Source organism: Fringilla coelebs (genome assembly GCF_963513975.1).
Source record: "Fringilla coelebs genome assembly, chromosome: 5".
Classification (NCBI taxonomy): domain Eukaryota; kingdom Metazoa; phylum Chordata; class Aves; order Passeriformes; family Fringillidae; genus Fringilla; species Fringilla coelebs.
In genome coordinates, this window is record NC_140033.1 from 63,759,648 (window position 1) to 63,785,577 (window position 25,930).

Genomic DNA, 25,930 nt, shown 5'->3' on the forward strand with positions numbered 1-25,930 from the left:
GCCCAGAAGCTTCAATTCCTCTGTGTTTCTTCCAAAATTATTTATCCACACTCTATCCCTACTTGCATGGTCTCCATTTACAGCCAGGAAGCCGAGGAGCACAGGGTTCAAATGTCCCAAAACTTTACCAACAACAGCAGACCCATGGCAAATGTCCCATGTTCACAAGTGATCAAGCTCCATCTGCTCAAATGGCTTTTGAACACTATTTTAGTTGTATCTTGACACATCATCATTTCCACATCACTACAAGAAGAATTTATAATAAACTTTGAGAGACACATAGGACATCAATCCTGGTAAATCTGGATTACACATGCAGGCAGAGAAATAATTTTCATTTCCACTACTCACCAATGTTTCTTCAGTCTTTCTTCCATTCTCCCAACCTTGCCTGATGTGGCAATCTGAGAAAAAAAAGAAAATCAAAAAACAACCATAAGGGTAAGTCTGCCTGAGGCTTAACCTCTTTGTGAAACACTTGGGAGAACTCTGCTGCAGAGTGAAGAGTTTGGAACAGGGAGAAGATCCCATTTCTTGGCCCTGATGAGGCAAAATGGCCTAACTCTGCTGGTGCTTAAAGACAGAAATCAAGATGAATCAGTGTTAGCTTTTCCTCCAATTCATCAAAGTCAGGAGATTAAATAGGCCTGGACACTGAAGGAAATTAGCACTGATGGAACCATTTTCTCATCTGCAAATATTTTTTGCCAAATCTGTGGAACAAAGCCAGCCCTAAGGGATGTCAAGGCCACTCTTTTGCTCTGTGGCCACAGCCAGGCAAGATCACAAATCTCACATCCTGAAGATGCTTCATGCTTTCAAGTACTTTTGAAGGAGCAGAAGAGCAGAAGCAGCATGGACATTCAGAATAAGAGGATAGTGAGCAACAGGATTTTCCACAAGCACATTTTTGTTGCAAAGACAAAGTTGCAGCAGCACTGTCTGTTGGCTAGGCAGCTCCTAAACTCCCCAACCACCCCAGATTCTCTCACATTGGTCAATCTCTCACCAACACATCCTGCTTCTGCTTCCTCCTCCTAGTTAGGGAGAGCTCTGGGAGTCTCCTGCTTCAGAACAAGATGTGGAAGCCGTGGGAAACACACAAAATTTTGATGTATAGAGAGTAACTTCATCACTTTGCAGTGAAATATGAATATACTCTACCAACCAGGCATAGAAAACTTTTCAATTAAAGACAATTAAATGCATTATTTATTGACTGAAGATGCCCTTAAAGATTATATATATAGATACAAAAATTACTCTAAACACTCACCACAGTTTATTCCCCTGGAGGTTATTCAGGGATTCCCAAAGGAATAAGGAAGAGGTATGGAAGGACCATAAAAACACTCATAAATATGCCAGTCTTCATATCAAATAAACCCATGAAGTTCAGAATCCTAAAAATTACCTGGCTTTTCCCTGAATTCAGCAGCCAGCCCTATGCACAGAAACACACTACAGGCTCAAGCAAACCTTTCCCCTCCCAGTTCAATAGCCTTTCCTCCTCCATGGTCGGTAACATTTTCATTATGGCAAGAATGCAGGCTGACTGCCGGAGGAAAAATGAAATAACCTAACCACTGGAGAAGTTTCTCTTTAAATTCAGGCAATCTCTGTTTGGCTTAAACCCTTTGGAAAATGCTATCCCTAGGAGGTTTTCATTCTTTATTAGCTAACTCAGAATGTAATTGTGCGCTGCAGGATGAAGGCCAAATCCGCTATCACGTTGTGCTGGATGAGAAGCTCCTGAAGAACGACCTGCACAATGGCATGCACAGGGAGACCATGCTGGGCTTCTCCTACCAGGTTGGGTTCTTCCTCCACAACAGCCAGGTACTGCTGTCTGCACTTGCTGGGAGAAACAGGTTTCCTGCTTTTTACAAATCCAGATTCAGCTTTAAACTGACATGGAGTCAAAAGGAACTCTGCATGCCTCATGAGCTTCTGTGACTCAGCAGCACAAAAGTTGTCACTCAAATGCAAGGCCTGTCTCAGACCTGCTTAATTCAAAGCCACCCTTGAAGGTATCTTCAATTGAATTTTATTTCAGTTGTGCTGTTCACATTTAAAATTAAATTTTAGGTATCTGTCTCTAGCAACTTCAAGCCTGAATTCCAAGTCAAGCATTAATCTGACTTCTAAGGGCTATTAGAAACCTGCCCTCAGTTATGAGACATTATTTCTATTTTCTGTGGATTCACTCCTCTTTCAATCTTAAGAACTCAAAGCACTGTGCAATAAATATGAATTGCCTTTCAATACCACTCATGGAAAAAACAGGCACAGCAAGATTAAGAAACAGGGCCAGGAAGGGAGCTTGCTGCTCCTTCTCTGTCCCAGAAGTCCCTGTGGGCATAGGCAAAGGAAGACTGAAAACTTCCACAGAATTTCAGCCCTGCTCTTTGCTCTGCCCACAGCTGAGCTTTGAAAAAGCACCTGCAGTGGGACTTGCTGGTGAGGGCACGATGGGAGTGTGGGGTAGCACTGAGATTATGGAAGCCCTCCTTCAAAGAGCAGCTTCTGGTAGGGTTTCCTTGAAGCCCCACATGCCCCAGACACAGCAAACACCACACCTTTTGGCACACCGTAGGCTCCCTCGTCATAGCCTTTAAACCCCTTGGAAAAAGCTGCTCTGTCAAATCCTGTTGCTCAGAAGTTTTGACAGGCTGCAAGTCCTCCCATGCCCTCCAGGGCAGTGAAGCAGTTAAATGCAGCAGCTGGAATAAGAGTGAGTACCTGAGGCTGACTCCTTTTGTTGGTTTTCCTTATGTGACCCCTGTGGTTTTCCCTCTTTCCTCCATCTCCTGCTGCTCAGGCTAGCACAGAGCCATGGAATACTTCTGCTGCTCTCTAACTGATTGCATTCTCTTGCAGCTATACATAAATGATGCTCCCATAAGCTATGCAAATGTTGCCACAGACAGAGGAATTATTCACGGACTGGGAAAGGTGCTGGAAATCCAGAAGAACAGATGTGATATCAATAATACCGTGATCATTGTAAGTGATAGAAGTTCACAGAGAACCTTAAATCCCCTCAGGGAGACCTACAGCCAAACAAAGCTCAAAAGTATAGGATATGTGATACTACCTCCCAGCAAGGAATGCACACATTTTCCACAAAGGATATTCCTACCAGAGTTTTTAGCATCTCTTAAGACAACTTTGGTCCTGAAATCAGTGTTCTGACAGCCTGGATAAAATGTAGGTGGAGTAGCTCAATAATAAGAAATTCCTGAGCCCTAATATCCAGATAATATTAGTAATGCATTATTCTAATACATCTTCATAACCAGGCCACTTGGTTATAAAGTGGGAAGCATCACTTTAGAAGAGCAAATAAAAAATAACCAAATGAGCTTTCCTTCTTCCCCTTGGGGGAAGGGTGTCCCCATAGAGCCACTGACAGGGATATTCTTCCTTGCTGAGCAGGACAGCTTCCCTCACTCTCTTTACCAAAGGGGTTATCCTGACAATGTACCTCAAGCACTAGATTTAGAAATATGGCTGGAAATCATTCTTTTTCTATTAAACAACCTGCCTGCAGCTCTGTACAGTCTGTTAACTACCTCTCATTTGTGTTGCATAAGGAGAAGTGCAGAATTTGTTCACAACCATCAAGTTGTCCCCCAGGAACGAAAGAAATTGTAAGTATTTTTTCATTGATGCTAGGGTCATTTGTTTCTCCATATCAAAACTGACTATATATGCATTCAATCCTATTTTTAATATAATTGTCTCAGTTTCACCAAAATATGCAGTAGTTATCTCAGCCTGCTACATACATTGCCAATAGCCAAGAGATTCAATCCACCCTGAGGCCTCAGAGATTCTTTTTGAAAAATCTACCTGGGATCAAGGCAGCAGAAGGGCAGCTTAAAGAAAAATACCTTTCAAGGACAGCTTCTCACATGCACTGGGACAACTAAGACTCCTTAAACTGCAAAGCTTACCTCTACCATGCAAAATTAAGGGAGTTAAATGCGGTCTGGAGTATGTCTGCTCCAGAAGGAATTACAGCACCAGCTTTGAGCCCTTCAAGTCAGAGAAGTACAGAAGGGCAAAGTCAATCCATCCCCAGCAACATGCTGTAAGCTATGGTCACAAGAAAACTTGGAGTTAAGAGAGACTTTGGCTTCCCAGGTCCAACACATGAGAACTGCAGATATTTAGAGTTTCTTGGTGTCTAACTTATCTGTGAAAGCCTCTCCAATGGGATTACATAAGTATATTTTCCTTTATTATTTATTTTTTTAAATTAATTATGCCAGTAATGGTATTCCAAAGCAGCTTGAGTCCAATCCACATCATCAAAGTACTTGACTGGCAAACCCAAATTTAACTCCTTATGGGTAAAAACCAAACTCATTAACATTTCCTTTACAATGAACAGCTGGATGGATTCTTGTCCCAATCTCCTCACAAGTGTATATTGAAATCAAAATCTTTTTCCAGCAAACAATCATTCCCCAATTGTATTCAGACCTAGAAGATTATTTTTCAACAGCTGTTTTTGCACAACTTCATAACTCTGTTTTCCAAGAAGAATTAGAAAGATCAGAAAATGTGAAAAATTAAAAAAAAAAGTTTACAAAACTTTTGAATAGAATCTGTTCAGTTCTGAGCAAAGGCATTTGCAGACCTCTTTAAAACACCACAAGACATTAAGTTAAACTGATAATATATTCGTTTTTATTTCTAAAAGTATTTCCTTCATTTTAATTGTGTACGTGTGAGTCAGTGCACAGCATACATAAAGGTAATGTCCCATTTAGTAACACATTTAAAAGTAGTTGATCAATATTATTCAGAAGTGCATCTGTTTCTCCAATATTTGCTCAGGCAGGGGTGAAGAAATACTGCATCCTCACAGAAAACCACATGAGACAGTACACCATCCAGATCGGCTGCAAGCCCAAGTGTGCCAAAACCATCATTGTGAGTTCCCTGCTTCTGTTGTGGTAAAAACCAGGAACCCCCTTGCCAGAGCTTCATCCTCCTCACCATCCCCACTAAGCACACACAGCATGTCAAGTCAGCTCCTGACTATATATTTACTGACCTTTATTCTGGACCCAGCAGAGACTGGAAGGTTAAAGACTGATGATAGCTGCAGCACACAAAGTGCTGCATGTCCACATGGTACGGAGGGAGCACAGGCTTGGGAAGGATAAACCTGTGCTTGTCCCTAGCAATTCTCCACTTCTCCCTGAAGTGGTGAAGGGCACCTGGGTCCCAGGTCCCACCGAGGACTTGCAGTGGCAGCCCATGTCCTGGGACATTGAAGAGTGAGGTCGCAGACTAGCAGAGCTGATGTGCTGCTAAAAATCACAGAACCAAAGACTAGTTTGGGTTGGAAGGGACCTTAAAGTTCATCTAGTCCAACCACCCAGCCATGGGCAGAAACATCCTCCCCTTGACCAGGTTTCTCACAGCCCCCCACAACCTTGCCTTGAACTTCCAGGCATGGGTCCACCCATAACTTCTCTGGGAAACCTGTTCCAGTGCCTCACCACAGTGAACAATTTCTTCCTAATATCCAATATAAACCCACCTTTGTTGTAGTGCATGAAACAGTTATTTAGTTATTTGCCCTGTCCACGTGATATGTGGATATCACCACATGGTCTTCCCTTTTTCCCCCCCAAAATGTCAGTGTTGGAGGTCTCTCCCTGGGTTACCCCTTCCCTCACCCCTCCTCACTCGTATCCCTTTGGCTCTCGGCCTCTTCCTCCGCACCCCATTCCTCCGGGTTTAAAAATCCCCTGCAAGAAGGGGACAGCTTCTTTTCCACCTGGTGGGTCTCCTGGAAATACAGGACATTTGTCTACTGAGGACATTTGTCCCCAGGTGGAGAAGATCGCTCCTCTCCTTTTGCCTTTCATCCATGTAAGATGGTGTGGGCTGGGGTGCGCAGCCAGCCGGACTGGGCCGCGCAGCCAGCCGGACTGGGCCCGAACAGCCCCTCCAGGCACAGAATGTTACTCGCCCTCTTTTCCTACCCCTAAAAGCCCTGGTGAAGATCCAGCTCTCTCATTCATTCCCCTTGCTTGCCCCGCTGCCCCTCAGCACAGCGTTTCTGCCTCTGCAGAGCCGGGAGTGCTGCGCGGGTTTCTTCGGCCCGCAGTGCCAGCCGTGCCCGGGGAAGGCCGGGAGCGCCTGCTTCGGGAATGGCGTGTGCCTGGACGGCATCAATGGCACCGGCACCTGCCAGTGCCAGGAGGGCTTCGTGGGCACAGCCTGCGAGAGCTGCAGCCAGGGCAGATACGGCCGCAGCTGTGACCAAGGTACCCAGCACCCCCAAACCACACCCCACGCCTTCCCCTCTTCTCTTCTAACCACCTTCAGGCCAAGTTCCAGAAAGGTACAGCACTTCCTAACAGGCCAGGCTTAAAAACATCACCAACCCCTTTCCTTTCCCCCAAACCACACCTCACACCTTCCCCTTCTCTCTTCTAACCACCTTCAGGCAGCACTTCCTAACAGGCCAGGCTTAAAAACATCACCAACCCCTTTCCTTTCCCCATTATGGGGTTTTCTTTCTAATCTCTAGGCTGGAGACAGGGCTTTCTACTCTGTCACAGCACAGGCTTAGAAAAGAAGCCAGCAAGGACCATCCAGGCGTCCAAACCTTCACCTTTTCTCTTCTAACCATGTTCAGGCCAGGTTCCAGAAAGGCACAGCACTTCCTAACAGGCCGGGCTTAAAAACATCACCAACCCCTTTTCTTTCCCCATCATGGGGTTTTCTTTCTATTCTCTAGGCTGGAGGCAGGGCTTTCTACTCTGTCACACCACAGAACAGAAAAGAATCCAGGAAGAAGCATCCTCTGTAGCACTGCTATTTTTCACCAATTCTTTCCCATTAAAATACAGTTTCAGACCCTGCATTTGGGAATAGGGGAAATATAAGCGTAGTATTGCATTTGCTAGGAATGTCCCGATGAAGGTAGGAATGATGAATCTGAATCCATGTTCTCAGAATTTATTACTTTATAATATTAAATTATATTAAAGAATACTATACTAAAGAATACAGAAAAGATACTTACTAAATGCTAAAAAGATAATAATGAAAACTAGTGATTCTTTCCAGAGTCCCAACACAGCTTGGCCCTGATTGGCCAAAGAGTAAAAACAACTCACACCAAATCCAATGGAACAATCACCTGTGGGTAAACAATCTCCAAACACATTCCACATGAGCACAACACAGGAGAAGCAGATGAGATAAGAATTGTTATCCTTTTCTCTGAGGCTTCTCAGCTTCCCAGGAGAAAAATCCTGGGTGAAGGGATTTTTTCAGAGAATGTGAATGCTACAAGCATAGTTTGAATTTAGAGTTATTGTGTAATTTAGAAACCAAAGGGCACAAGACAGCGCCTCTCTTCAAAGAGCCTAGAGCAGAAGGTGCCATCAGCAGGTGATGTCTGTGCCACCCCTGCTGTCCTTCCTGTCCCTTGCTGCCCACACTGCCAGGGACAGTGGCTTCCCCCATCTCTCCCACAGTGTGCACTTGTGTCCATGGGAAATGCAGCAGCGGGGTGGACGGGGATGGCTCCTGTGAATGTGACGTTGGCTGGAGAGGAGTGATGTGCGAGACTGGTGAGTGTCCTGCCTCGTGTCTTCTGAGGTAAAAGGTGAGCATCTCAGAAAACGACAGAACTACAGTCACAATCAGATCCCAGTGCAGCTTCCCAGATGCAGTGAAATATGGGTCACATTCCTGTGCTATGGCAATTAATTACTGCTTTATTAGAGAGCTGGTTGAGACACCACTCATGACACTGAAACGCCTACTTAGCTAATTCTCTCCCTGTGTCACCCTCTATCTGCCCCAAAAGAATATCCCATTTATTAAAGCTATGTTTTCCAGAGCAGGATTACCCAGCACATTTTGACCCTCAGATCAAAAGCCTCTCAAGTGCTTCTAAAAGTTGATTTAGCTACACAAACGCCAGATATTAAATTATGTTCTTGTTAATGTGGTAAAAAGTAATTAGCAAATAAATAATTTTGTGCTGCCTTAATACAGCCTCTATATCCAATCAAATTATAGTTATACATAATTAAAATGCACTCAGTAACTATTTCCAAACTCTAGCTATAATAGTATGAAATTAAAAAATGTTACAAGAACATTTATAATAGCATTCAAGATCAGTTTTAAGTTTTCCCAGGGAAAAAATTAGTAATGAGTACAGTTTTGTAAGAAGGTTGCTATATATGCTCTGAGAAAACTTTCAGCTCCTTTAGAAAATCTACCCTTATATAATTCTAATATTATACAAGACTCATCAGACTAAATACAGTTAAATGACAACAGGCAAAATGCTTGTCAGGCAATATGACACAACCCTTTATTGCAAATTCATTTTAGTGCTATCCACTGATCTATACAGACTCTACAGGTGGAGTCTTATTGTATTTGTTGGGAAGCACGAATGATGAATCTGACTCTATGTTTTCAGAAGTCTAGTTTATTATTTTATGATATTATATTAAAAATACTACACTATACTAAACAATACAGAAAGAATACTTACTAAATGCTAAAAAGACAATAAGAACCCGTGACTCTTTCTAGAGTCACAACACAGCTTGGCTCTGATTGGCCAACTCACAGTAAAATATAATAAAATAATTACTTGTAAGTAAAAAATCTTTAAACACATTCTAAAAAAGGAAAACACAAGAAAAACAAATTAAATAAAAATTGTTTTCTTTTTCTCTGAAGCTTCTCAGCTTCCCTAGAGAAAAATCCTAAGCAAAAGAATTTTTTTTAAAAAACATGAATGCAACAGAGTCTCTATCTATGCTGAGAGCACAGTTGTCTGGCACAGAATTCAGCCTCCAGCCCCACATGGTGGGAACAAACGCTCTGAATCTAAAAGGATGTTGCCCCAAAAGGTTCTGATTCCTACTTCATTTTTTTTTTTCCACTTGCAGAAATCAAAGATGACGCATGTAACGCCTCGTGCCACACCAGTGCCAAGTACGTATGAAATGCTCTCATTTGGAGGAGAGGGGAGAAAAAGGGCACCTCTTGCAAGGCAAAAATCATGTCCACCTTGTTCATGACTTCTCAGCAGCCTATCTCACAGAGATAAGGAGCAATGTAAATCTAATATATGTGGTGATGAGACCAGAAAGTTCAAACCTCTCTTCTCTTCATATCAAAATATACAAACAACAGCAAAAAATGCTCTCACCAGTCCAGCACCAATACTGGGACACTAACTGGCTTTCAGAGGAGCAAGTGAGCCCCATTGAGCCATTTACTGAAGTGCATTTGTCCCCTCACCACTGACCAGGCAGCAAGATTTACACTAGTCAAGACATCTCAAAAAAAAAAACAAAACCAAAAAAACAAGGAAAACTGGCTGGAAAGACTCCTCATTTTCAGCCACAGCTCTTCTGTAGGAGCTGAGAAACCAGAGGGGCAAACCCCCTTCTTCCTAGGCGTGGGTCATTCTCTCCCCTGTGTGTTTGTGACCTTCAGTTCACAGTAGCAATATTTTACCAGGCTTTTTTGGCAAAACTACACTCTCATATTTGCTCATGGGGACCCTACACATTCTGGAATCAAGGCTGTATTTCTGACAGAAGCAGATTGTTCCTCTCTTGTGCATTTTTCATCCACTGACATACACCTGTAGGTCTGAGGATAGGTGCAGGCATGGCAGGAGTAGGGGGCATTGATAAATTGTGCTGGCTGCCTCCCTCCATAAATTGGGTGCACACAGACAAAAACTGTGCACAGCTTTTTGGGTGAGTAGACATATAAATTCTGTAGTTCTGCACAAAAAAAAAAAAAAAAAATAAAAAAGAAGATTCAAAGACTAAAGCATGGAATTCTAATGTCTAAAATAATACATCCAAAACACATTTGAAAAGCTTGTTCCAGCTAGGAGCATTTTTATGGTTTTAGCTACCTCTTACAGTATGGTTAAATGCCTTGTTATTTCTATGCAACATTACCTTCAGAAACACTCACAAAAACAAGGGCTGTACAAAAGACCTGACCAATATTTTTTTTTTCCTTTCTGTAAATGATGCCTCTCTTTTTATTTCATTAGCTGCCTCCTCCTATCAAATGGCACTGCCTCTTGCAAGTGTGCAGCTGGCTTTGAGGGGAACGGGACATTCTGCACAGGCAAGTGAACTTGGTTTTGTTTCTTCCCTTTAAAAAAGAAAAAAAAATAAAGAAACCAAAGAAGAATGCTTGAAGCATTCTCTGGTCACTCAGCTGGTGAGAGATGAGCAGTTCCCTATGCACCAGTTAAAAAACAGGAATTGTTGCCAGTTCCCTCAAAACAAACAGCAGCCCAACAGGTGCAGATTCATAGCAAACAAAGGGCTCCAAATCTCCAAGTTGTGAGGCATTGTGCTCAGGGAGAGCAGAGAAAAGGGAACATGCTGTGCACAAGCCCAGCCCCATTGTTTGCAGAGTAATGAAACCTGGTTTGTGACTTTTACTCCCTTTCCCAACAAAGCCCAGCAAAGAGAGGCCAATTCAGGGCACAATAACACTTCCAGCTATTGGAAGCTGTGCAGCTCAACCATTTCCTCAGCTTTCTGAACTTGCTCAGATTTCTGGTGTGGCAAAATCCATTTCTTTATAGTAGAGAGATTTAAGAGACCCTCAGAAAGGGATAATAGCACCTTATGCTAGATGTTCCTCCAAAAATCTGGGTTATCCAAAACAGACTGCTGCCAGCTACAATAATCATAATTATAAGTTTTTCTTAATTCTTAACTGTTTAAAGTACTAATGTTTTTCAGACAGAAGCCTATTTTTCTACTTATTCACAATGGCTGGCAGTGTCCTAATCCCAGATTTTGACAGTTTTACTCTGCCTGTTTTTATTTTCCCTTCTGGCACAAAACAGACTAATCCATTTTAATCTGCTGGGGGGCAATTCCCCATGTGCAGGAAGAGCTGGGTGACACAGGTCACCCAAAGTGACTCTGCACTCTCCTTGCTCCCATATACAGGATTCCTGGGCAAAACTAGTTGCAGAAATAAAATCAACTCCCTCATCTGAAATTGATGAAAGAGCAATTTAGGGCCATTTGAAGCAAAACTGAAGGCACTTTTCAGGCTGATTTGAGCCACACTGAAGATCAGACAAGGCTCCTTTCCTGCTCTCAAGTTGTGAGAATCCAATTCATCCAGAGTTGGAAAAACAGTACGAGTATCCACCTGAATAAGAACCCAGACTTGCTGTCACAGGAGGGCTAGGTGGTATTATACTCTAGACCTCCTGCAAGAGAAGTTATATGATCTGTGTGCAAAAAATGTCAAATTCAGGGAACACTAAAATGGCTATTTAAACAAGAGATGAACACAAACATTCCTTTTTTTTTTTTTTTGGTGTTTTGTTGAAATGGGCAGAATTGGAAGATGGAAAGTTATCAAAAGTCAGTCCTGGATGAATTCTAACATTCCAGACCAGAAACACCATTTCAGCTTTCCCTCTGGAAACAATAATAGGTATTTAAAAAGTGGCACTAATGAAATCTGTGGCCCTCTAATTCAGAAAGACTCCTTCAAAAAATGTTAGTAAATCTGTGGGGGTAGCTGTCATAGGTTTTTCTGGGTCTGGACTGAAGGCACTTGAGACAGTAATTCATGTTAGACTCAGGTGTTTATTATTTCTTATCAGTAAAGCATTCTCACTACTGTGAGTTGAGCAGCTTTTCATCAGAAGGCACAAAATGGCCAACAATCTCTTGTTACAAGGCCTTTTAAGACTAAACTATCCAATTAAGAGCTGACACCTCGATTATTTTCCCTTTTAACCCAATAACTGATCCCACAGAGCTACCAATGCAGGTTTTTCTGCCCAATTACAAAATGCCACCCAAACCCAAGAAGAAGAAGGAAGAAGCATGAAGAAGAAACCCAGGATGACACCCTGTGCCCTCCATCTTGCTTCCATCCACAAAATACTAAAAATCCCAACACCTAAATTTCTCACCCAGTTAGACACCTGCACTGCTCTCTATAATCTATTGCACACTTTTGTGGATTCCAGTCTATCTTGAAGTCTAGGAAGCTTTCTCTATGAATGAGGGTCAAAGTCAGGGCTGCCCTGGGGGTCAGGGCACCCCAGAGCAGACAGAGAAATATCCCCTGTGCCCTGGGTTTCCACTGACATCCCTTTAAAAATGGAGACAGGTAATCATGAGAATCAAGGAGCCATTCCAGCACATTGGTCTAATCTCTGCTGCTGTCCCCATTCAGCTATTGATGCTTGTGAGAGTAACAACGGAGGCTGCTCCTCCAAGGCTGAGTGCAGGAGAACAACGCCGGGAAACAGAGCCTGCGTCTGCAGCGCTGGCTACACGGGGGATGGGATCGTCTGCCTCGGTAAGCACACACCCTGCCTCTGCAGCACCCCGGGGAGTCACAGCAGAGAGCTTTGCTCTAGGGGGATGCTCCTCCTCCCACTCTGACCCACAAGTGCAGCTTGCTGATACTACACCTCCTGACGCCAAGGGCATCTTTTCCTGCTGGTACTATGGCAAACCGTGCACCTGCAGCAGTGTGGTGTGGCACCAAAGCTTATCAAACAACCTCTACCCCTAGCAAGGATAACCCCATCTCCAGCAGCTTGATATACACACACTCCTCTGACCATCACAGACTTTTAGATACTGTACCACACCTCCCCAGGTCTGGTTTCAGAAATGCTGCTGGCAGTGCTTTAGCCTCCATCAAGACAACTGAACCTAGACTAAGGTAGACCTGACCAAAACCTAGACCAAGACACTGAGGGAATTAATTTAGTCATAAATCTGCATTCCTTGTATGCTTTACTTAAAATTTATTCTCCTCGGGTTTTCAGAATTACTCTCTCTTTATTACACTGTTTCTGTTTTATAAAGAATTCAACCCTTGTCTGGTGAACAATGGTGGATGTGATAGAAATGCAGAATGCACGCAGACTGGACCCAATCAAGTGAGTACTTTGTTAGTGAAGAAAAATAGGCCTAGTCAAGTGTTTATTGTTGGGCAAAGAAAGATTTCCCCATGTCAACTTTGTTTTTAAGTAAAAAACTGAATTTCATAATTCTGAAAAGTATATGCTTCCCTCAAAAAGGCATTTGAGGGGGAGTGCAGATAAACATGAAAAAAATCTGTTTCAGTGAAAGAAATTAATAACTGCAGAGGAAAACAGTGTTTTGCTATTTCAAGTGGTTGTTTTTCTCCTTTGGGAGGTTTTTATTTGAAAAGCTGTAAGTTTGAAAGTATTTCTAGATGATGTTTCTTTTATTGTTATAGAAACTGTCCATGGAAAAAAAATCCATTTTAGACTAGACCTTCTCCCTGCACTGTTCAAATGTATCCACAAGGAAACAAAATGGCCCAAACCATAGCTCTTGCATAGGGGTTAGAACATTCTGGAGCCCACTCACCCTTCTGCTGATCTCCAGAAGTACTAGCTACAACCTGTTTATTTATTCTTCCTTACCTTGAGAATGTAATTAACATCAGAGTAATATCAACCTCTGCTACAAAACCCCAGCACTGCAAAGGCAAATTTATAGGATAGAAATGCATCTACTTTCTCTGGGGCTCTCACTCATCCAGGAGGTGCATAAACACTACTATTAGACTGCCAGTTTTATTTCTGCTGCAGAAAGCTCACTGAATTTTCAAATTCCTACATATTAAATGTAAATTCTAATTTCAGAACAATTATTAGTGAATTGGAGAATATAGTTCATTTCTTTGCAACTATTTTTCATCTTCATGAAACCTGTAAATGTAAAATATAGTAACCAGGACAAAGTGTCAGCTACATTTTCATTGCATGGGAAACTGCCAGTAACACACAACTCCGGGTGTGTTTTGAAACTACTTTTCATCACTTAAAAAAAAACACAGGGGAAGGAAAGGGATGAGAGGGGAATACCAACCTATGCAAAAAACATGAGGGAAACAAATTAAGGGTTTAGCCTGTTTTGTCAGCAAGAAAATAACATGCAGATGGCAGAGGGGTCATTTCAAATGAACAGCAGAGAGGAGACCAGAGATGGATAGGCAGGAAAAAGGCAGACAGAGCCTAAGGAAAATTATTACTTCCTAATCTCAGTGTATGGTTACTCATAGTGGCCAAGAAACTGCTCTGGGAGACATTATGTACTTTTAGCTTAATAAATTCCACATCATATCACAATGAAGTTATCTGGAAAAAAAAAACCCTGTATTTTTGTGTGCTGAAAAAAAAATTCAAGCATTTTTCAATGTAGGCTTGTATTCTGATTTTGGTTTTTAGGCAGTATGTAATTGCCTGAGGGGATATTCTGGAGATGGCAAAACCTGCACCTATATCAGTATGTGTTCACAAGTGAGTATCCATTTAAGGAGACAATTTCAGGTCTCCTTATAATCATTACACTTTTGGGGGTTGTATGCATTCTAAACTAAGTTAGGTGTGCTACGAATTACATTAACTTGGCTAATCTGTAAGTATTCTTGGTTCAGTACATGCTTTAGTGCTGTCACTATGGGAGAAACTGAAGGTGCAGGAAGGGCTTTTCCTCAGCTGCAGCCTGGACATAACATAGGTGAGGGCCTGGACTCATCACTGACTCTTAAATACCTCAGTTCAAACCCAGTGCAGAGAAACAGACCCTGGCCTGTATTTCCAAAACCTAAGTCAGCAAATTATTTGTCATATCAAGTTGCCACAAAAAGCCAACAAAAACATTTCCTTCCACAACCCCCAGCCCTGGGCATGCCGTGGCACTACCCATTCTGTGCCTCACTTGTCACTGAAGGCTGAAATTTGTTTAGCACAAGCTGGCTCACACACTGCAAGCCACATACTGGCAGTCAGCGTGGTTCTCTGCACCAGCTGTTCTGCTCTGCCTCTTGGCAAGCTACAGCAGGGACACATCCACTCTTCTGTGTACATTAATCCTCTGTGCTCTGAGCACAGCAACAGCAATTCTCACCCTCCCAGCCTGGCCTCTCAGCTGGCTTTCTCTGACCTTGAAAGGTTGCAGAGATGAAAGAGCAAGGGCAAAAACACAACCTGGAGCTTAAAGTTATGAGCCATTGCTCCCTGGGATTTTGAATTCTCTTGCTTTTTTCCTGCGCTGCCTTCCAGCAGCTTTGCTTCCACTTGACTAATTATGCCAGGCTAACTATGAGTTAAAAATAAAGATCATCTTGAGAAGCATCAATGTCATACCAGAGGCTAACCTGGCTCTATGATGACCAAACCTCTGTGCAGCAAAGCTTCACAGGTAGCCAAGGCTGCCAACAGCCTGCCTAAGCCAAGCCAAGTCCACAGCAAATCCACCCAAACCCCCTCCTCCTTACAGCCACATGTCTCTGGCCTGGAAAGGCAGTCTCTGACATTTCTTGTTTTTAACACACCTGAACAGGCACTGTTAGTGTGGAGGAAGTTTTGGTGGGTCCCACAAATGGGAAATTTTGAAAGTCACCTTCAAACAGTTTCAAGACCAAGTTTGCTTCAGTTTAATTTGAAAGTACAGAAAAAATAGGTAGTCAGTCTTTAAAAAAGCTCCTCCGAACATGTATTTCAATTATGAAACCGGCAGCTCCCAGAGGAGTTTCTGCTCCCTCTCATGGTCCATGAGAAAGGATCCCTGAGATGATCAGCAACAGAAAGAACACCATGAAAAAAGTACAAGAAGAAAAAAACCAAGACAGCTTTTCAATTTCCCCCAATTTGATCTCAAGCCCAGGATGACAAGTTCTGAGGTGGTAACAGGAGAGCACCTACTTGTGCCTGAGCAGAGCTCTGAGCCCCCACATGCTGCTCCTGAGTGAGGAATATCTTGGTTTAGTACAGGGACCTCTCTGGAGGCAGGCAGCTGGCTGAGCTGCTCTGAAGCCATGCTGGACTCAGGCGCAGACAGGAGATGTTTTAGAGACAAGGACAAAACAAGTCCCTGTTACAGCTGACCTGGGCCATCAGACAGTCCTGTGCTAGGCTCCTCCATAAATTCAGGCTCCTGGCACCATCCCAGCGATTTACAGTGTGCAAATAGTTCCCCTTAGGGTAAGGCAGCACTGCATTGGCAGAGAAGCTAAGACTCATCCCGAAGGTGCAGAGTGAGACTTGTGAATATTTTGCTTCCTCACAGCATTATGAACTAAATACACTGAGGAGGGAATCAAAACTAAATCCTCTGCATAAAAGGAGACTTATTGTTTTATAAATCCTAAATGCTTTGTAGTGTTTGGAAGAAAATATATGCCATCAGATGTTCCAGCAAGGTGTGGTTTCAGAAAGATCTTGCCTCTCTAAATTATATAAATGGGGCAGAAGGAGGAATTGGAATTGTTTTATACATCTGACAATGAAGGAGTGATATATTTTAAACTTTGCCCTTACAAGAATAATGGAGGCTGCAGTGAATTTGCCATCTGTAATGACACCGAGCTGACAGACAGGACCTGCACCTGCAAACCCAACTACATTGGGGATGGATTTCAGTGCCGAGGCAACATTTTCCAGGTAAAGTGCTTCACATGTTTGCTGCCCCCTATTTTTCTTCTCATTGTTACTTAATACAATGGTTGAAACACATCACTTTTTTTCTTGGACAAAGCTGTACCCCAGAATTAGAACTTATCCCAATCCAAGAAACCAGGAATAGGAACAGGATGCTGCAAGATAACTTCAACTGCCAAAACAAACAAAAACCCTGATGGACAATCATTGTGACTACAGTATTAGGGAGTTTCAGGTTTCAAAGAAGCCTGCTGTTTGGCAGAGTAAGGTAAAAACAGAACAGAAGCAACACAGATATGCAGCACTTACTCCAAACCTGAAGTTCCCTTTCTTGTCTGACTGCCGCATTTGTTTGCGCTCCACAGATGTTGCCTCACATTTGCAGCATTGTTATAGAGTCTTGTTCTTAATTGCAGGAACTTCTCAGGAACTCCAACACATCTAGGTTTTATTTTCACTTAGAGGTAAGAAAAGGTTGAGTGGTTGGGGTTTGTTGGGTTTTCATGGGGAGGTTTCTCGCCCCTTTTTTTCCTCCAAGAGTGTAAAGCAGAGAGAAACAGACAAGAATCTGGTGTGCAACAACATCCTTCAATGTAATTGGGACTGGATTTGGATTGTCAGTCACTAACATTTGAGATGCTCTAATGTAAGCTATTAACTGTCACTAAAACAGTATTAATGACCTATTAATGATCAAGACCAAAGTCCCAAAGAAAGGTAAGGCCTCCAGATGTCATTGCAGGCCCCTAGCTGGGTAATAATTAGCATTGACTCCATGATTGCAGAAGGCTGATCAATTGCTTTATTATTCTATCTTACACTATACTTCTCTAAGAAGCTCATCACCCTTACAGACAGTCCAATACAGAAAGATCCAATTGGTCAATCAATCCAAACACCATCACCAGTGGCCAATTAAGAAATCACCTTTTGGTAAGCAAATCTCCATAATGCATTCCACACGTGCACAACAACAGGTGCAGCAAGTGGAGATAAGAATGGTTTCTCATTCTTTTCTCTGATCTTCTCACAGCCTTCCCCAGGAAAAGCCCTGGGAAAGTCCTGCCTGCTGCTCACTATGGAGAGAGCTGTGGCTACATCCAGATTGGGCATAAAACTGAAGCTTTCCCCCATTCACAGTCTGAGATCTGCCAGCACATCTCTTGTGAATTCTGAAGCAAGAGTATACCACTCATTTACTACCCCTTCTGCACCTCCAAATGGCAACAATTTCTGTTTCCTCCCTGAAATGTCACAGGGTGCTCTGTGTCTTGCAAAACAGCCAGTGTGCAGCCAGCTCTCACTGATTTTTGGAGACAGGCAACAGCAATTCTCTGTTTAATCTCTGCCTCAGGGCAGCACAGCCTGCTAACCTAAAGACCTATAATGCAGTTTCAGTTTAGGTGGCTTCCTCTTGCTTTAAGAGACCTCTCAATCCCTCTAAATTAGGGATACAAGCATTATAAAGTAACCCCAGCACAGCTTATCAGTGGTCATTGCAAAGTGCCTGCAATAGTCCAGGTCCATTTGTACTCCCAAGAGTAATTAATTTAATTCCCTCGTCTCCTGTTTATTGTTGCAGAGGAGATAAAGACATGGCTATAAGACAAAATGTTCTATTTATTACCTCTGAGCAAAGGTGACAGACCAGGCTAGGAGTCAAAGCCCACACGAGGAATTCCTGTCACCCTTGTGTTGCAGGGAGGGGAACTCAACATGTGGCAGCAGTGGAGCTGCAGGCACCACCTTGCCCTCCACAGGGCAGAGCCTGTCACTGTGGGGCATCATGTGCATTAACTCATTGCTGCTTTTTCCTCTTCCCCTTGGCAGGCCTTGTCCATCAGAGACCTCTCAGGCCCTGGTCCTTTCACCCTGTTTGTCCCTCGCACAGACATTCTCAACAGCGACCCACGAGTGAGTGAAAGGGCTCAGTACAAACGAGCTGCTCTCTTCAGAAGCCTTGCCCAGCTGCTTCTCAGCCCCTCCATTCCCCACTGCAGGTCAGGGACTGGACTGCCAAAGGAGTGATGGCTCAAGTGCTCCGGTACCACGTGGTGGCTTGCGCCAACCTGCTGTACAAGGACCTGACAGCCATCACCAACATCACCTCTCTCCAGGGTGACCTCATACACATCAGCTACTCCCAGGTAACCAAACATGGAGAGACAGGGAACAGAACAGAAAAACAGTCCACTCTCATTCACCTTTTTAAAAACTTCAGTGGTTCCCTTTCCTCCTCTGATGCACAGAAATGAATAAATTACTTTCAGTTAAGATTGCCTGTTCAGCACTTGTTTGGTATTCCAAGAGTCGAGTTCTACTTTGACACAAGCTATTTTATCCTCAGACTCTGGCTTTACGAGCATGAGGAGAGTTTGAAAATGCAAAGGGCAATTTAATAAAGCTGAAAGTACTGTTTGCTGCAAAGAAAAGGTGGTCTGGGCTCATGATATCAAAGCAATTCGGCATCAGCCTCACCTTCCCACAAGGTTTCACAGAAAAAAATGTTTTTGTTGCCTTTCCAGAACTCGCTGGTTTTGAACAACAAAGCTGAAATTGTACACAGTGATACTGTTGGCACAAATGGTGTGATCCATGTCATAAACCAAATCCTGGTCCCTTCACAGATGCAGGATTTCCCCCTCAAGAAGGTATGTATCACCACTGCCAACCCAGGGGCTTTTCCACAGTTACTGTCAGATATATAAATCATAGAAGTCAACAAAAAAAAAGTGACACTAAAAAGAACTTATACAAACAAATAAATTAAACATTATATTTCAAATTCACCAGAATTACAGATCAAGTAAAGACAGTATAAGAGGATTTCTGCAGAGGGTTTTTACAGCAGCTTTGATTTTATAACAAAAAGTGACTTACAGGGAAAAGCAAGCTCTTACCTGATTTTTTAATATCCAAATAATGTATTTCTTAGGTAAATTACTCACTTTTCTTTCTTTGTAGGAAAGTCTTAAAATGGTTGCAGCCAAGCATGGGTACATTTTGTTCAACACTTTGCTAGAGGTAAGGACGCAAGAGACAGGAGCCATTGGGGAAAGGCTGTAAATTATTTTTTAAAGACAAAAACACACAGAGCAAATGTTATCATCTTATTTCAAAGCTCCCATACCTTCTCGGTGATTTGTCATGGGCAGCTCCTCACAGCACTGACTCCTTCACAACCAACAACTCCAACTCTCTCCTCACCCAGCCAAGCCACTCTTTTATAGCACTCTTCTAATTGGCCACAGCTGTGGCTTGTTAAGGGCAGGACTGTTCCTAATCTTTGGTGATTGGTACAGCTGCAGCTCCTCAGGGGTGAGATTGCCTTCTGCACTATTTTCTTACCTTCTATCCTTCCACAAGAGAACATGTCATCACTGGCAGGACTTTGTTCAGGAGAGCCAAAGGGCTCACCATGCAGCACACAACAACCCTGCCCACCACCAGTCACACTCCCTCAGAGCCTGGGGATGTGAAGCAGACCCACAGCCACCTTTCCCTTCCTCACTCAGCTCTGTCCTACTGTATATCAAGTTCAACTCACACATCTGCTTTTTAAAATCAAGGTGTTTGCAGGCTGGTGACCAGGCAGCCCCCAGAGCACCACACCCCAGTTCCACCTGACATTCACCCCACAGGGTCAGTGTCACTTTGGACAGAGCATTAATCGTCTGCTCCAATTGTTGCTGTGTTGCAGAAAAACAACCTGCTCGGGCTGATCAATGATCCCATTCACAAACCAGTCACACTCTTCTGGCCCACTGACACAGCCATCCGTGGGCTGCCCCAGGAGCAGCAGGACTTCCTCTTCAAGAAGTCCAACACCAACAAGCTGGTGCAGTACCTCAAATTCCACATTGTCCGTGACGCTGCAGTAAGCCCTTGCCTTTTGGGAGTGTTGCCACAGGCAAAACACACTGCAAGCCCAGACATATGCAGCTCCCTTTTTCTTCCTCAGGTGCTGGCCTACCAGCTCCCCACCTCCACCTCCCTGAAGACCCTGCAGGGCTCCAACCTCAGCGTGAGCTGTGGGGATAACGGGGAGATCGTAAGTGCTCGCTCAGCTGGCGCGTTTATTCCTCCCTCCTGCTGCAGGATCAGCTCCTGCAGCCCAAACTCTGCCTCTGCACAGCCCCCAGGCAGGGTCAGTGGCACCAAAACTTCATTGGTCATCACTGCTACATGCCAAGAACCACAGCAACAGATTCTGCAAATTGTCTGGTTTGCAGGACTTTCTGGAGCTGCCGTTTGCTCTGTTGTAAAATGCTATTTGTTCAAAACAGCTCTCAGTCACCTTGAAACTGAAATACCAGCACACTTTGACTTCTACAATAGTAGAAGTTTTCTTAGTGCAAAATCACTAAGATCAGCCTGGTTTTGAACCCCATGAATGCAGCATCTGCATGCAAACTCTGGTGTGTAAGCACTTCCAAGCTAAGGCTGCAGGCACACACATAGCCTGACAAACCAGAACAATGTCACACTTTTCTTTGCAAATGTATCAGATCACACCTGACCAGTATCTAAGTCCAAATACACATAAGACAAACCTGCGAACATAGGACTGGTACATTGTATCCTCTTCAGAAAAGAAAGATATCATAGAACGATTTGGGTTGGAAGGAACCTTGAAGGTTATCTTGTTCCAACCCCCCCCCCCCCCCCCCCCCGTTATGAACAGTGACACCTTACACTACACCAGGTTGCTCCAAGTCCCATTCAATCTGGCCATGAACACTGCCAGGGATGGGGCATCCACAGCTCTCTGGGCAACTTCTTCCAGTGCCCCACCAACCTCACAGTAAAGAATTTCCTCCCCAAATCTAGTCTAAACCCACCTTCTTTCAGTTTAAAGCCATTATCCACTGTCTTATCATTACATGCCCCTGCTAAAAATAATTTTCCAATTCTCACATATCCCCACTTAGGGACTGGAAAGGTCTCCCTGAATCCTTCTCTTCTCCCAGCTGAACAGACCCAACTCTCTCAGCCCATCTTCATAGGAGGGGTGCTCCAGCCCTCTGAGTTATCGTCACGACCCTCCTCTGGACTTACTCCAACAGGTCCACATCCTTCCTATGCTGGGAACTCCAGAGCTGGACACAGTACTCCAGACACACATCTGCTCAAACACCGGGTTTGAGCCCCTATAGCCATCAATTTTACTGACAGGGTAGTTTGACATTCCACCCTGCCCTGAGAGCATTCCTACAGAGAGCAGGACCCCAAGGAGGAGGAGGAGGAGGAGCAGCTCATGACTCGCCCTGTCCCTCTCTCCCCACTCCTTCTCCAGGGCTCCCTCTTCCTGAACGACGGGCAGTGTAAGGTGGTGCAGCGGCAGCTGGAGTTCGACGGGGGCATCGCCTACGGGATCAACTGCCTGCTGGCAGAGCCCAGCCTGGGGGGCCGCTGCGACAGCTTCCTCACCACGGAGATCATGGTCAGTGCCCCCCTGGGTCCCCCAGCCTGACAGACACACAGCCCAGGCTCCAGTGTGCTCCTTCACTGGGGTAACATCCCTGCAGCTCCGGCACTCCTGGCAGGAAAGCCCCCCTGCTGCAGGCAGGGATTCAGAAGTGCAGCACAGTGCCTCACAGGAGCACAACACAAATCCTGTATCCACTCACAGCAGCACACAGGACAAGTGGTTCCACTGAAGACCATAAAAAACTTGCAAGCAAAAACTCGAGACAGGACAAATCTTTCTGTCGTGCTCTTAAATTAGCATCTAGTTCACACTATAGATTTGTCTGTAGAGACGTCATTTACAAAGTTCCCTATTGAAAAAGAACAGCATTGCTACTCCAGCAGCACAGGGCATGAAGGACACAAGGTAGAGAACTGCCTACTCTGTCTCTGACATTTCTTGTTTTTAACACACCTGAACAGGCACTGTTAGTGTGGAGGAAGTTTTGATGGGTCCCACAAATAGGAAATTTTGAAAGTCACCTTCAAACAGTTTCAAGACCAAGTTTACTTCAGTTTAATTTGAAAGTATGAAAAAATAGGTAGTCAGTCTTTAAAGAAGCTTCTCAGAACATGTATTTTAATTATGAAACCAACAACCCTGTATATCCCATCTGCTCAAGTTGCCTTTTGTTTATGATGTCATTAAATGAAATTAAACAGATACCATTTCCTTCAATTTCATAAGCAGTTCCTGAGAAGCAAACATTCTTCTGTAGTCTAAATTAGACATCCAGGTCTAACACAGATAACATCAATACTTGTTTGAAGAATATTCATCATCTCTTCCCTTCTTCTTTAAACCCAGACCAGTTTTCTCTTCCTGAACTTATATTCCAGTATCAAAACTATTTTCGTGCATTTTTGTGGCATTAAACTATTGCAACTATTTTGTTGTCACTCTCCTCTCTTGCTCCTCCACAGTTTTCTATTATTTTTTTAAGTGCAATAAGCTTTACCTTTTCTGCTCTCATAAAACAGACCTTTGTCTGAGTCAAATAGCCTTTTGCAGCCATTATTTTAATATACTTTGTTTTTCTCTTTTCCAGGGGCATTGTGTTAGCTGTTTCAGTAACTCTAAATGCCCTCCAGGGACAAAACCAAAGGTAAAACATTCAAATCTCACATATAAGCAAAATAACATGCTTTTCTCTATACTTCACAACAGCAAACCAGAAAAAGTTTCTTAGAATAAATTAAAAGAGCGCTACCACACTAGTAAGTTGTGAGAAACAACTGCTCGCTGAAAATTTAAAAATGTTTATTAAATCTTGCTAAAAATACAACAAAAGGGCTATATAAGGAATAATTTGCAGTGCTGGGAACTGCCCTCATGGATACCACATGGCTAGCTCCTCTTTAAGATGGATGCTCAGTCTTTTCTACCCCTGGGGCTGCATCAGCCAGCCCTGACCCCTCCCAAAGTCATCAGTCAGCTCTTCTCTGCCATTTCTCACTGGAGACTGCTTGCTTGTAACTGGATTGGAGGTCAGGGGTTGCCATGCTGCACCCCCTGAGCACCCCTGAGCTTTTCCATCCCCAGCTGCCCCAGGTAAGGGACACATGTGCAGCCTGTCCTGGACAGCCCTGGCTGTCTGATGGCAACAATACAGGGGGAAAGGGAACTGTGGGAAGAACAGAGGACCTCTAAACCACAATAACATAACTATACATCACTAAAGCTTTTCTTAATGTTCACACAATAGTTATCTTTTAATTGTGAGAGCCAGTCATCTCATTATCCATCTGTAACAAGTGACAAAGCTGTCCCTGCTCAAACACGTGGGTGCTGGTGGGGGATGCTTTTTGGTCTCACACTACCTGGTGTAAAAGTGCTTCAGCTGACTCCAGAGCAGCCCCTGCACTCTCAGGAATGCTGCTTAGCATGTCAGGAATCAGAGAGCGTGGGGGTCTCTTCACACATCACATTTTGATTCAGTGTTACATCAGAAATTCCAATTTAAAGAGGAAAAAGCCAAACTCCACGCAGCAGCACTCATTCTGCTGTTCCCCTCCTCTCCCTGTGCTGCCACTCGTGACCTGCAGGAAGGAATCCAGTGGTGCACCTACGAGTCCTACGGGCTGCGGAGGGATGGGTGCCGCAGGAACTGCTCCATGGTCATCCACATAGCCAAGTGCTGCAAGGGCTACTTCGGGCCAGACTGCCAAGGTAGGATTCCCACCCACCCGGCCATCCTGTGCCCTCCCCTTCCCCAGGAGAGCTGTGTAGCACCCAGCAGGCAGAACCGGGAGAATTGGGATAAGGGGCACGAGGAGAGAGCAGCTGCAAAATAAGGGAATTTGGCTGCAAGAGCTGAAGAGCACAAGGTGTTAAGTACTTCTTCAGTTCAGGTTATCTCCTCACATTTAGAGCAAGTTTTAAACTCCACAGTGATAGCAGGTGAGGGCTACAGAGAGTAAAGTCTTTAAACAGAGGCTCAGGTTCCCACAGCAACAGCAGCACACACCTGAGAACCAGTGCATAATTGCTCAGCCACAGGCAAGTGCACTCATTGGCAGAGTAAGCTCAGAAGTCCTAGTTCTGAACAGGTGGAGATGATTTGGGAGGCTCCATCCCAGCAGTTTGTTAGCAGACACTTCCAGACTGTTCTCCTTCACCTGCCAGCCCTGTAGCTGGGGCTCCCACCACGGCGCACGGGGTCACAATCCAGGTCAGGACCTCTGCTGGCAGAGAGGTCCAGCCACACACAGCCCTGCCAGCTTGCTCTGTCCCAGTTTCACAGAGGGACATGCATGTGGGGCTTTTGGGGTCACCCTGACAGCACAGAGACCCACAGAGACACTCAAGAAAGGCTCGATTTGGGAAGTGCCACTCACAGATGGGTCTGAACGAGCAAGCAGCCAGATAACAGCATCCACAAGTCAGGGCTGGAAGGATCCTCAGCACCTTTCTGATAGGAGCTGTGGAAGTGTATCAGGGAATTTAGAGAACAGGGCTCACAGTAGTCCTAAGTGCCACAGCCCCTTTTACACACCTCAGGAAAGACGCATTCACAGGCACTCCCCGCTCGATGATTTTTACAGAATGCTAGAGAACCGACAGCGACAACGAACAAACACACGCCTGAGCTAAAGAACCGCTTTTCCTTTCCAACCTTTCAGCTTGCCCAGGGGGCCCAGAGACCCCATGCAATGGCCACGGCTCCTGTGATGACGGCTACACGGGGACAGGAGAGTGCCGCTGCAGCGGCGGCTTCAACGGGACCGCGTGCGAGCTGTGCCTGCCGGGCAGATACGGCTTCACCTGCAGGCGTATGTCTGAGCTCCCCCCCCACACCAAGCCTAAACTGTTCTGTCAGCCAGGAGTTTGAGTAAGCCAAGGAAAGCTTCCCTCTTAACACCCATATTTTTCCTGAGTGCCTCCTCGCATCAGGGCACGGCACAAGGTCTCGGAAGGGAGGAGGAGAAGAGGGCATGCAGAGGTGCAGGGCTGTGTCTGCACAGGTCCTCCTACTCTTACACAGTGCATCAGTGAGAGAACAGAAGCAGGGCCTCCAGCAACAACTGGTTTTAGCTAGAGCACAGCTTTCTCCTCTGTCCCCATAAAGCTCAAGAGAGGATTTTGGTAACGTGGCTCCTCAAGGAATGCAGGAGGCTGAGGCCAGGTGCTGCTTCCACAGAGAGGAAAAAGGTAACCAAAGTGAGGGCTGTTTGTGAAGAGGGACAGGCAAGCAACTGCTCACAAAATCCACCTCTCTGTGGCTTCAAATGTAAACTAACTGGGAGCACAAGCAATTTCTCCCTTTAAACTTAAATGTTTTCCTGACATAAAGCCTTTCATAAAAGAAGCTACAACAGTAATGCTTCCATCCTAACCCTGTGTGCCTGTGATGCACCTGAGGCACATAAAATGGGAGGTTATAGGCAAGGCAACAGGCTTGGACACAGATTCTCAGTATTATAACTACCTACAATTCATCCACTTCATAG

At 44.4% G+C, this 25,930-nt stretch overlaps 1 protein-coding gene across 1 annotated transcript in view; it reads left to right on the plus strand.

Moving 5' to 3' along the window:
• STAB2 (stabilin 2) overlaps window positions 1-25,930 on the plus strand; it is a gene marked incomplete at its 5' end in the record, with an annotated part of 80,567 nt that overhangs the window by 42,770 nt on the left and 11,867 nt on the right. Inside the window, 23 exon segments of the mRNA XM_084205466.1 lie at window positions 1,711-1,842; window positions 2,884-3,009; window positions 3,600-3,656; window positions 4,852-4,947; window positions 6,101-6,296; window positions 7,518-7,613; window positions 8,958-9,003; window positions 10,088-10,164; window positions 12,259-12,384; window positions 12,903-12,976; window positions 14,297-14,368; window positions 16,394-16,513; window positions 16,927-16,974; window positions 18,341-18,424; window positions 18,511-18,657; window positions 19,036-19,161; window positions 19,475-19,534; window positions 20,211-20,387; window positions 20,472-20,561; window positions 21,807-21,953; window positions 23,029-23,085; window positions 24,026-24,149; window positions 25,103-25,252. Of these exon segments, the coding sequence (XP_084061592.1) occupies window positions 1,711-1,842; window positions 2,884-3,009; window positions 3,600-3,656; window positions 4,852-4,947; window positions 6,101-6,296; window positions 7,518-7,613; window positions 8,958-9,003; window positions 10,088-10,164; window positions 12,259-12,384; window positions 12,903-12,976; window positions 14,297-14,368; window positions 16,394-16,513; window positions 16,927-16,974; window positions 18,341-18,424; window positions 18,511-18,657; window positions 19,036-19,161; window positions 19,475-19,534; window positions 20,211-20,387; window positions 20,472-20,561; window positions 21,807-21,953; window positions 23,029-23,085; window positions 24,026-24,149; window positions 25,103-25,252 (2,428 nt within the window).